Consider the following 13041-nt stretch of genomic DNA (forward strand, 5'->3'; position numbering starts at 1 on the left):
AGAGAGGTTGTAGGTGGAGCAGTTGCTAGTGAATATGAGGTCGAGGTGGTTGCCGGCTTTGTGAGTAGCTGGGGACGGGCACAGGGAGAGAGCAAAAGAAGATTGGAGGGACTTCTCTGGCTGGATGTTGAAGTCACCGAGATGTACGAGCGAACATTAAACAATGTTTAATGTAACCGGCTTTGTTACAGTGACATGGACACCGGAGAAATCAAATCAACAATCACAGGGAGAGAGAAAAACACATAGACAGGAAGTACAACTAGACATGACAAGGGGAGTGAACTTTACAAAATAAAACAGGAAACACAAAGCCAGAACCGTGACAGAAGTAGAATTGTTTTGTGATGACTATTAGGTCTCGGCCTGTTCGTTAGATGTTTTGTGTTGTGTTTGTACTTCCTGTTTTATTTTGTTAATTACCTGTTCTGTGTTGTTTCTACTTCATACCCCCAGGTGTTCCCAATCTGTTCGTTAGTGTCCTCACCTGTGTCTCGTTCCCTCTCACTTCTTGGTGTGTATATAGAGTCTGTTTTGTTTGTCTGTTGTTGCCAGTTCGTCTTTGTACTTCGATGTCAAGAGTTCCAGCATTAGTACCGTCTTCCTGTTTCCCAAGTGTTTGATTCCCCGGCTTCCTCAACCTTGTTTCCGTGACTCGATTCTGCCCTTGCCTGATCCTTGTCTGCTGTGCTGTTACGCTGAGTATCTGCCCGTGTACCAAACCTGTTTCCGTGACCCGACTCTGCCCCTTGATACTTTGTATGATCAACTGTCTATGCGTGTACCATAGCAACTGCAAAGTTTTCAGTAAAGACTATTTCCATTCAACATTTATCTGCCTCTGTCGTGCAATTGAGTCCCACCTCCCTTCTGTCTTGATCGTACCGTTACAATGACTATCCAGAATACATTTTGTTTGACAGTTATTGAGTGAAGACTCCTACGAATATAAAACCAAAAAGTGTTAATGAAAGACATGAAACGTATAAATACATTTTTAGAGAAACACCACTCATCTATGAGGAATTGAAAAGAAAAGGTTTAACACAAGAACTGCAAGGGGTCACTGTATACCTAAAATGGCTAACGGGTCAAATGTACCAGCTATTAGAATGCAATCATTGTCAAGGTTGAAAGTAGAAGATACAAGGTTTTTATTATTGATAATTTTAAAGACCAGGTTTTAATAAAGTACTATAGTTGAAGTACCTTTATGCTACTTACAATAACAGTCTAAATCAATCCAGTACACATCGCTCAGTCCTGAAACCTCCCCACTGTCACAGTCTTCGTCACCCAATGCATTGAGCAAGTCTAATGCCTGATGTACATTCATAAACCTCTTTCTCTTATCTATAGTGAATTTAGCTTATGACATAGCTCTTTTATATACAGTAGTAGACAAAAGGCCACAGCGATCTAGAATGTTTATCGAAAGGTGCAAAAGGAATAGCGCTAAAATGTTCAGGAAAAGTCAGACTGGGGGACTTGAATATTTTATTGAAACAAATTACATACAATCGAAAAACAGTTCTACTGTTAAATGGCAGTATGTTGTACCTGTAAACAGGTACGTTCTGGATGATTCTTCATAGGTTGTATATGCCATTCAAATTATTGTATTTGCCCATATTTTAACAGTATGATCTGTACATCTCACAACCGATTAAACAACTTGGAGGAAAATGCTGTGGGCCCCTACTGACTGTCCCCTGTCTACCTGTTTGTATTAGGCCAATTAGTATGTAGTTAGTAATACATCTGTGGTAACCTGATTGAGTGAGCACAATTGTTTTTAATGAAATGCCCCTCTACAAAATGGGGCCTCGAGGTCAGGTAATGATGCAGGCCCCTATGATTTCAGGTTATAGTCTGATATGATTTAGTGGTGCATTTGGTAATTACAAACACATTTGCAATTTATTAATTTACCACAATCTAATTGTTATAGAGTGACTGGAGTATGTTGGACCCCTGAGATTATGAGATTTCATATTGTTCATGTTTGATGCTCCTAAAATCCCACATTCATTTATTTTTCTGGAGAAATGCATGTAAAAGGTTGTAGGCAGTCCTCTCCACCGAGAGTTTTATCAAGAAATCCCACAAGAGACTGTATTATTAGCAAGTGTTAGTACATAATGTTTAATACGTAGGCAACGGGGCGGGAGTCGGCTCCGCCACTGGTTCAGTGCTCACTCCCCGGATCCCAATCCCTTCCGACAGCTCCACCAATGGCACACTCCTGAAATCGCTAGCTGGAGAACCACCATGCAAATATATACAAACAGGCTTATGTTTTGCAATGGTTCGTTGATTATACCAATTTCGTAAAAATGCGAGTCTCTCCAAAGCTGTGAAAAGGTGACTGATTAACATAGAAGAAAATACACGGAGGTCGAATTCAACTGTTAACCTCGCTGGGTAAGTGGACTAATCGGCTAGTTAACTAACATTAGCAGCCACTGCAGCTTCGTTGTCTTCAAGTGACTCTAGAACACGTAAAGCTGCTTTTGTCTTAGACGGTGGGATAACGTTACAACAGTGACTTGGATATATGCGGTGAACTCTTCAACCACATGGAAAATAACGTTTGCCCACCGGGCGGGCCAGGAACAACCTAGCCAACGTTAATGTGTGACAGCTTTGCCCGTTTGTCGCAGCTGGTGTTTGGCTATTTACGTTAGCGTGCTAACGCTAGCTGACTAGCTTGTTAGCTGTGTCGCATAGCTAACTTATCCGCTACCGTTTAAACCACGGTCTGGAAGAGAACAAAAGTTACAGACGCAAGCTGGTTTTTGCTTAATGACGTTAAACGACGTTATTCGTTGAAAGGGATATGTATATGTATGTCGGTTATCTACAAGGTTAACGTTAACTGTTAAACCACAGAACCAATGCGTGCCTTGCCCAGTAATCGAGGACATGTTCTAATTCAGTTATTAATGCTTTTCTTTTCAACAGATGCTTAGGCCTAGCGTTACTTGTTACAAAATGATCAGGGACAAGGGCGTTGTGGAGAAATCTGTATATATAGCTATTGGCTAATACAAGTATGTGTTGGTTAATACACAAGGCGATGCTTTTATTCAATACATTTTTGCACATTTTTAGCAGTTTCAATAAATGTCAAATACAGCCAAGTGTATTTGTTTGCTTTTAAACAAAGTTATTTTTAAATGGAGTTGGGTGTTCTTAGCATGATTATATATGATAACGTGATTATATATGATAACGTATCACTAATACTTTAGCGGTTGCAACAATACAAACATCTGCTCTGATTTGACCAAAAAACTTGCAGTTTCATACAAATGCCTTGTAAATGACAAAAGTATTTGCTTTTAAGATCACCTGACATGCAGATGTGTTCCTCTGTATGACCCAGCTTCTGTCATCAGAGGGGCTTTATATCCTCACTTACATTGAGGGTTGTTTTCTGTGGAAACTCCCTGCTACTTGAAGTACAAACACAGTTAATCAGGTAATATTTCCTCCTATGACTGTAAATATACAAACTATTGTTACAATACACACATTAAAAAGCAGCGTTTGACAACCATTTTCACACCACTCTCCCTCACCACTTCATTCCAGATGGCCATTTTGTTGGGAAGGTATCAAAAGGCTCTTTTTATTTTTCATCTTCTGCACATCTGAGCATTCCAGCTACCAGGGAAAATCTCACACATCTCTGGTCATAAAGTCCAGTGAACATAATTCCCTCAGAGCACAATTTGACTTTGATATTTTTTCAATAAATGTTGACTTTTGGACTTTAGAGGTATGGCGTAATTTGAAATGTTTGGACTACACAAATCTGAAACAATAATATGCAGCCACCACTGGGATCTAATTCTACTTATAGTATAATATTCACTACATAGCCTATTTATCAACAGAACCCCCCCCTGAAATTCAAGGTGTTTTTTTAATTTTATATTCACAACTCACTTTTCACATTGAAGAGGTGCTCTTTTATTAAATAAACTAAACGCTTATGCTGTTGATCTAATATATGTGCACGTTTCAGTTTGTACCGTCTACTTTGCGCATTCACATTCTCTCCTTCGCTCTGTTTTGCGCCCCTCCAAAGCAGTAAACCTAGGGGAAACACTGTAATATACAGATCAAGCTTTCAGATATGCATTAAAAGGATGTCAACACACACATTTTGGATTTCTGCTGTGACAGCGGAAACCAATATAAACACTGCGGCCATTGTGTGTAAACAAGCAAATATGAACAATGCAACTTAACAATATAAGTGCTGCTGCTCCTCACAGAGAGGAGAGGAGATACGCTGTGAATTATTTAAAGTTAGGGCAGATTGCCCTCAATCAGTGTCTAATCTGTCAAAATGACAAACTGTTAGGGTACTGTACTTCATGCATGAGAGGAAGTTAATAATGGATCCCTTAATGTCCTTTGGCTTGTGGTGAAAGTGAAGGGAGGAGAAAAATGATAAAGAGATAATACCTGAGAGGACCCAGCTGTTTCCTGTCCGGCAGTCCATTCCTCTGTACTTGCTCCAGCTTTAAAAGTGTGCGTCAGAATAACTAAGTAAAGACTTATCTTAACTTGGTGTAAATACTCCTTGATTATTGAGGCTTTCAGAAGACATCTTACTGAACACCAGCACATTATGGTCTTCCAGCAAGGAACAGATAAACTTAGATTCAGTGTTTTGTCTCCATTGAACTAACTAACCAGATGCTGTATGTTTGTTTTTCTTTTTGTCCCAAGACACATTTCTATGACCCTCCCAGCCAGCTTCAGAGGGAAGAACGCTACCAGACCAGACTATGAGCACCAGAACTCCAACCTGTATGCTATCTCAGGTCAGCAGTTTGTAATTTCGTGTAGAGGATGCTGACGACAATGTGCCAATCCAACTCCATGCTAAATGTTACCTGCAAAACATCAGCATATTGGCATTATCATTGGGAGCATGTTAGCTTGTTGATGTTAGCATTTAGCTCACAGCACTGCTGTTCCTAAGTATAACCTACCAGAGCTGCTAGTGTAGCTGATGAGATTTTTTTTCTGCCGCTAATTTTTTTCCTCAACAGAACTCATGAAATCAAATTGTCAAAATTAAGGTTTAGTTCTTTTTTTTATCTCAATAGTAGTATTACAATTTCACATAGAAGTCATTTTTAGTAGCCTTAACTGCCTTAACATTTCTCTTTAACAAGTGAAGCTCAGTGGAGCTCACCAGGCCTTTATGCCTATAGTTTATATATATATATATATATATATATATATATATATATATATATATATATATATATATATATATATATATATATATATATATATATATATATATATATATATATATATGACTGTCTCAGAAAATTAGAATATTGTGATAAAGTTCTTTATTTTCTGTAATGCAATTTAAAAAAAAAAAACTAAAATGTCATGCATTCTGGATTCATTACAAATCAACTGAAATATTGCAAGCCTTTTATTATTTTAATATTGCTGATTATGGCTTACAGCTTAAGAAAACTCAAAAATCCTATCTCAAAAAATTAGAATAGTTCCTCAGACCAAGTAAAAAAAAAAGATTTATAACAGCAAAACAAAATCAAACATTTGAAAATGTCCATTAATGCACTCAGTACTTGGTTGGGAATCCTTTTGCACGGATTACTGCATCAATGCGGCGTGGCATGGAGGCAATCAGCCTGTGGCATTGCTGAGGTGTTATGGATGCCCAGGATGCTTCAATAGCGGCCTTTAGCTCATTAGCATTGTTGGGTCTGGTGTCTTTCAGCTTCTTCTTCACAATACCCCACATATTCTCTATGGGGTTCAGGTCAGGGGAATTGGCAGGCCAATCGAGGACAGTAATGCCATGGTCAGTACACCAGTTACTGGTGGTTTTGGCACTGTGGGCAGGTGCCAGATCATGCTGGAAAATGAATTCCTCATCTCCATAGAGCTTTTCAGCAGACGGAAGCATGTAGTGCTCTAAAATCTCTTGGTACACAGCTGCATTTACTCTGGGCTTGATGAAACACAGTGGACCAACACCAGCAGCTGACATGGCTCCCCAAACCATCGCTGACTGTGGAAACTTCACACTGGATTTCAAGCAACTTGGATTTTGCTCCTCTCCAGCCTTTCTCCAGACTCTGGCGCCTTGACTTCCAAATGAAATACAAAACTTGCTTTCGTCTGAAAAGAGGACTTTGGACCACTCTGCAACTGTCCAGTGCTTCTTTTCCATAGCCCAAGTCAGACGCTTCTTCCGTTGTCTTGAGTTCAGAAGTGGCTTGACCATGGGAATACGGCTATTGTAGCCCATTTCCCAGACACGTCTGTGAACAGTGGCTTTTGATACCTGGACTCCAGCTTCAGTCCACTGTCTTTGAAGCTCCCCCAAATTCTGGAAGGGACTCTTCTTCACAATGCTGTTAAGGCTGCGGTCATCTCTCTTGGTTGTGCAGCGTTTCCTGCCACATTTCCCCCTTCCAACAGACTTTTTGTGGATGTGCTTTGAAACTGCACTCTGTGCACAGTTTGCTCTTTGAGAAATTTCTTTTTGTGTCTTACCCTCCTGATGGAGGGTGTCAATGATGGTCCTCAGGACAGCAGTCAGATCAGCAGTCTTCCCCATTCTTGTGATTTAGTTTACTGAACCAAGCTGAGTGTTTTTCAAGGCTCAGGAAACCCTTGCAGGTGTTTCGAGTTAATTAGACGATTCAAGTGATTCGTTGAACACCCTACTAGTATACTTTTTCATGATATTCTAATTTTTTGAGATAGGATTTTTGAGTTTTCTTAAACTGTAAGCCATAATCAGCAATATTAAAATAATAAAAGGCTTGCAATATTTCAGTTGATTTGTAATGAATCCAGATTGCATGACATTTTTGTTTTTTTAATTGCATTACAGAAAATAAAGAACTTTATCACAATATTCTAATTTTCTGAGACAGTCCTGTATATAGTTAGCCATCTGTGTGTTTGTGCAACTAACTAAGTCTGTGTACATTTTGATGGTTTGCATATTGAATTAAATCCCCCCAAATAAAGTGACAGAAAACAAGAAAACGACTTTGTTTGGCTGTCTAGATCTTACTGCAATTGGCAGGTTGATCTGTTTCAGCTCATACGAGACCGTATATCTTGTTTTCCAAAGCAAGATGATGACAAACGGGTGCCGATATCGTCCCTTTATTTTGTCTGCCCTGCAGGTGCAGCAGTGCTTTTGACAGCTCTGGAACAATTTCTGCTAGAGATCATTTACAGACAGTCCTTTGCTGCTTGAACCTTTTTTTTTTTTTTTTTTTTACAAAAAGAGAATTAAAAACACCTGTAAAACCTTTTTAAGGGATATTCTGAAGATTTGTTGAATTTTCACGATTCCATCCAACCTTTCTAAAAAGTTAATTCACAATATAATGTTTGGATAGAAACATGGCTTTGTGTACTCGTTGCATATTACCTTTTGACAAAAACAAGCGTTCTTCTACATTAATTAAATCTTGTCAGCTCCTGTTTGCCCGGTTAAATTCTTGTTACAATACTTAAAATCTCTGTTTTGCTTCAGTGGACAGAATCTTCATTTCCTTATAAGGTTTTTACTGTGAAACAATTGCAGAACCTTGTTGTTAAAAAATTCAGTGACTTGCATGGTACATATGGTACTTTAAGTGTAACTATGTTACTTTAAAAATATGTTTGGCTTGAACATTAGCACACATACTGCCACAGTGACTGGAGGAACACTTCAGATGAGTGATGGAAATAGCATTATATATTGTTGTGCATATATGGCTTGCACGAGTGAGGTGGGTTAGGGTGGGAGCAGAAACAGTGGATGATATTTGTTTATCTATAAAACCAATGTGGTTATGACTACATTTAGAGCACAACATTATTAACCAAAAATAGTTTATAAGAACACAAAGTTCGTCATAGATCTAACTTCTTAACATTCCTTTCAAAGTGCCCCAGATTGATGCATTTAACTTTAAAATGTACAAGCATGCAACCGGACCACGCTAGAGGTTCCGATGTCCACCCACCGTAGTCTCACAAATTCCTGTGGCAAACACTGGCTTTTGCCCTGCTGCTCCTACATTAATCCAAATGGCCAGCTAAAATGCTCGCACACTGTGCGCCCTTAGAACTACCACTTTGCTCTGGTCGTTGCGCTTGTGCCACTAGAATAGAACCCTACGTATTCTTTTGTAGATTTCTAAATGTTTTTCTTTTACTTTGCTGGAATTCTTTTTTTGTCTCTTTCAGCAATGGATGGAGTGCCTTTCATTATCTCTGACAAGTTTGCCTGTGCCTCATCCGATGTAAGTTGCCTGAGTCTTTAACCCTTTGGTGGCAGGTTGACCTGATGGCGGCTCACACATTTTATCCTTCTATAGCAGAGTGATGTGATTTAACACCTATAATCAAGTTCTGCTGATGTTTATTTTAACCAGTGTAAAAGAATGCTGAACCCGTAAAGCAGTCCTCTTGTTTGTGTGTAGCAGCAGTAATGAGTTGAAAGAAAAGAGCTGTATAGGAAACATTAGAGGTGTTAAAGCTGAATGTGTTCACATAACTGCACAACTACCTAACTAACCGTAACTGCTCTCCATGTTCAGCTGCAGCAGGTGGATCTCATGGGCATTACAATCAAGTCATTGGCTGAGATTGAGAAAGAGGTGAGTAGACCAATGTAGTTTAGTTGGAGTAACTATAGTTCTGCTAATGTTATAATATATATAATAAATAGGAGAACTCCAGTTTATTACAAATTAATTTAATTTTCATAACTTGGTCCATCTTTTATGATAACATAGAACTCACCAAAGTATTGGCTGAGCTGAGTGAACTACAACATAGTCAGATGGATCTACAAACACGAGCAATTTTAGGATCGAACTCAGATGGTCAGATAGTGTTTACTCTACGATAGGTGATTGGTTCACTGCATTGCAGCCATTTTTGTGATTGGCTCTTGGGTCACATCAAAATTAGACGCACTGTCATGATCTCATACTGACAGCACACATACACACACACACTCACAAATAAAATTCGATATGAACTGAAGAGCCGCATGAAACTGGGCAAAGAGCCGTGGGTTGGCCACCCCTGGCCTAGTAGTACGCCTTCCTAACAGAACACCAGAAGGTTGTGAGTTCAATACCAGGGCTGCCACCATTGTGCCTCTGAGCAAGGTACTTAACCCTGAGTTGCTTCAGGGAGACTGTTCCTGTAGTTAGTTCATTGTAAGTCGCTCTGGATAAGAGTGTCTGCTAAATGACCTGTAATGTAATCTAAATCTCTTCATAAGGAGGTCAAACTGAAATATTAATAGTAACCCTCATTACCCATCAGACTTTGTAGTTGTAATAAACAGGAATTATGCTTTATCTGCGCTGGTATGACTTGAAGAATGTGTTGGCAGCCTGGCTGTTATAATGAGAGATCCGGTGTTCTGGATCCACATTTCTATTTACGCGCTCCACAAATAGAAATGTTTTGTAATTACGCACTGTTGTCGACCAGAGGCTATCTACTGTATCACACATGTTTTGCAGACCACATTGCACAGTAATAATGTTTGACTCTCCCCCTGTCAGTATGATTACAGTTTCCGCACAGAGCACAGTGCAGCAGCTCGCCTTCCTCCCAGTCCAACAAGATCATCCTTGAGCTCTGAGGCCTGAGGATCCTCCTGTACACACAAACAGTCCCTGAGAAGGAAAGACAACTCTAGACTTCTGGGAGATGTCATGGTCTCCATTTGTTAGTTGTACGGTTGAATTACAAAGGAAGTGAGAACACTGAGGGACTCTGGGTCTGGCTGAAACCCCTACGTACAACATTGATGAGATGGAACTGCCCATAGTTTCTTACTCAAGGAAATTAAAGGAATCTCACTCGTATGATTTTTAAAATACATTTCTTTTCTCAAAAGAATCATGAAGTGTTGTTGTCTGTAACACAAATTAGACCGTCCAACCTGAAGGATCAAGTGGATATTTTATTCTGATGGGTGCTCTCTGAAATGAAGTGAGAGTGTGAGAGCAGCCATCATGTTTTCCTTCCTTGTTCATGACACGCATGCCGCTGTCGTTGGCCTGAATCACGGCCCCAGGAGGGCAAACATTCCCAGTATATGTGTTGCAAATACAAAAGGAAAGATTGTCATTGCTCTGTAATATACTGGTGTGACTGTGAGTGCACTTTGTGTTTTGGACTTTCACTGTGCTTCCTATTAAGCACTCCTCCACTGTGTGTAGATGAGCCAGCCAGCAGCTGGGCTCACACACACACACACACACACACACACACACACACACACACACACCACTCTTCTGCTGAGTTTTGTCAACCATTGCTAATGTGATTTTCTTTTTACATTCTTTAGGGCATCATTTAGGGTATCATTTTACGTATTAGCGATGAGCTCTTGAGATTTACCAAAACAATGCTTTTTTCAGTACCTTACTTTGACTATAGAAAATGTGTAAAGAAAAAAAAACGTTTTTCATGGGAAGTGGAACACTCTGTTTTTTATCTTCAGCACTCCCCTTCACATGTTCATAAAAAGTAGAATGAAGCGTCGCCCTGTTTAACCTGGATGACTTAAAGGCACAATGACAGTTGTGTATGTAACCTGGGTTCTATGAATTATGTCTGGCTGCTATTACATTAGCTTGTGCAACTCTACATACTGTCCACGTTGAGTATCTAGAGCAGACCTTTTTATTAGAAGCAGAAACCTTCATGATCACAACAAAGTTGTACGATTAATTTGTTACATACAGAAAACTACAGCTACCACTAAATGTACTAATTTTGATCTTATGGGAAAATGTCTTTGTTGTTGAGTTTTCTTATTCTTTGTTAGTATCCTTATCTTACCAACTTTTGGTGCGTTACCATTTGTGTTTGTGTCTGTGCCACGGACATATTTCAGACCTTACCACAAACAGGGATCGAGGTTTGATACCCAGCCCTAGTTTCTTTACATTCTATATTTCTTTACAGATTTATCTTCACTATTTTGAGTTACTTTTTTGGGTGCAATGCTTTAACAAACACAAAGGTGTTGTAGTTAGTGTTACAAAGTGTTGTTGGTTCCATGCATGAACAAAGGAAAAAGGTTTATTTGAGTACATTGGTTGCATGTGAAAAACCTTTGTGCCTACAAAGGTAGCTTTTAATTCAGCTACACTTTAACTTTTCTTTTAGCTTGAATCTGTCTGAAGTCTTATAACTTTAATAAGCAGTTTTATTTTATACCCTTTTGCCATGTGAACTCCAACTCAGAACCACTAGAGTGCAGCTCTAATGAGACTCACGGGACATTGACACCAAGAAGGGGTCCGAGCTGGGCCGGTCTGAGGACAAGTGGAACATTCCATAGTCAATTCACCAGCAGCACTGCGTAACAACAGTGGAGCGGCTGTCAGGCAACAGCCAAGCTTGTTGGTATTGGAAATGTTTCAAATGACCTCATTGGTGGAAAAGCTGTGTGACAAATTTAAAAGGTGTCTCGTAAAGTTTACCTAGAAGGGATTGTATCAGAATAATTGTGGCTTAGTAATATTCACAATTCTTAATTACAGAATTGGAATCTTTTATTTTACTTTATCCATTACCAACAGCTGATATTTGTTTTTTAGCATATACCTATACAAACAAAGTAGATGATTTTACAGTGTACAATTCAACTTGTCAGTGCTCTCTGGTGGACTCACTGTGAAATGGAGACACTGTTTCTAAATGACCTCAAACATGTATTTGATGTTCCTTGTTACTTATGGGCAAACATGTATGCCAATACCGATATAACAGAAATTCTCAAATACTGTCCATGGCCTGGTTTCCCTTATTTTACAAATATATTTCATCATATTTTGTTTTCAGATGTTAAATTGCTGTTGATGCAGTTTCAAACCTTCCTTCATGTTTACCTGTTGTGACCAACAATGTCCTACTCTCCTCTGCTGCTTTTCTTATTTGCTGTTAAGCTACCGTCAACGAAACTCAACACTTCCTGCACATGTTTCAAATGAAAAGAACACCAGTTGCTCAAAGGGCATAATCCTTTCCTGGTAGGATTTTATGTAAGAGACATTTATTAAATCCATTTAGACATTGCCCTTAAATTCACTCCAACAAGATGTCTCTTTGTATTAAGTAGAACTTCTCCTTCATGTTATTGCAGTATTGTGTTGTGAAGCACCAAGGCTTTGGTAAACAATTACTGAGTAAAATTAGATTTTTTTTTCACTCCATTTGTTTGAATTGTGCAATATTACCATAGCTTGCATGGTTTAGCTCCTTTTTATTTTGTCTAATTTATTAGTTATTTCAGAATTGTGACCAATGTTGTCCTAAAGCCTCTGGTGTTTTCAGATATGTAACATAAAATTGTCATTGCACTGTCGACATGTCTGTATCTGCCTGCTCTGTGGTAACCATTTCTCAGCTGTGTCGTTTTCCTTAAAGTTTTGCAGTTTTTGCATTTAAAAACTAACCTTGTATCTGCATTAACAACAAATAATAATCTAGATTTGATGTTAGTTCGCATGCATGGTGACACGAGGTGTCAGAGGTTTCAATAGGACAGTTATGTTGGTAGGTTCTTGATCAAAAGTCACAGATTTTGCCTCATAAATAGATTTTATTCACTAAATAATGAACAAAACCGTGTCAGAATGTGTATTATAAGGAAGTTGTATTAAACTATGTTGAAATTAAGTCCTTGACTTAAAGTTTGATTATTATTTTTAGTAAGGATGGTGATGTCAATCAACTGCAGCCTGATCAATACTGGATAATTGAGGTGGATACTGATGAAGATATTTGAGTTCAAAGATAACTGTAACATTGCCCTATGTTATATATGTGAAGGATTGAATAAGGTTCTGACGCCCCATTCCAGTCAAAGATGTGTTTTGCTTATTGTCACTTCACTGATGTTTTCCCTTTGCTGAGAAGTTTCTTTTCACGTTCATTTTCTGAAGGAGGAAAGTTTCTTTGTGGTCACCTTACATCTTAGTT

The 13041-nt window shown here is 38.8% G+C and overlaps 1 protein-coding gene across 1 annotated transcript; it reads left to right on the forward strand.

Moving 5' to 3' along the window:
* Positions 1-4010: 4010 nt before the first annotated feature.
* Positions 4011-12738, forward strand: LOC115016942 (multivesicular body subunit 12B-like). Its single transcript, XM_029445078.1, has 4 exons — positions 4011-4841; positions 8269-8324; positions 8622-8681; positions 9606-12738. The coding sequence occupies exons 1-4, from the start codon at positions 4721-4723 to the stop codon at positions 9690-9692; spliced, it is 324 nt and encodes a 107-aa protein (XP_029300938.1). The 5' UTR covers positions 4011-4720; the 3' UTR covers positions 9693-12738.
* The last annotated feature ends 303 nt before the right edge of the window (positions 12739-13041 follow it).

Source organism: Cottoperca gobio, chromosome 12 (assembly GCF_900634415.1).
Source record: "Cottoperca gobio chromosome 12, fCotGob3.1, whole genome shotgun sequence".
Taxonomy (NCBI): Eukaryota; Metazoa; Chordata; class Actinopteri; order Perciformes; family Bovichtidae; genus Cottoperca; species Cottoperca gobio.

Bases quoted from the DNA above. Each gene is read 5' to 3' on its own strand.
- LOC115016942 (XM_029445078.1), top strand. From the start codon at position 4,721: ATGTTTGTTTTTCTTTTTGTCCCAAGACACATTTCTATGACCCTCCCA. The intron at 4,842-8,268 runs GTCAGCAGTTTG...TGTCTCTTTCAG, and splicing joins CAACCTGTATGCTATCTCAG to CAATGGATGGAGTGCCTTTC. The intron at 8,682-9,605 runs GTGAGTAGACCA...TCCCCCTGTCAG, and splicing joins TGGCTGAGATTGAGAAAGAG to TATGATTACAGTTTCCGCAC.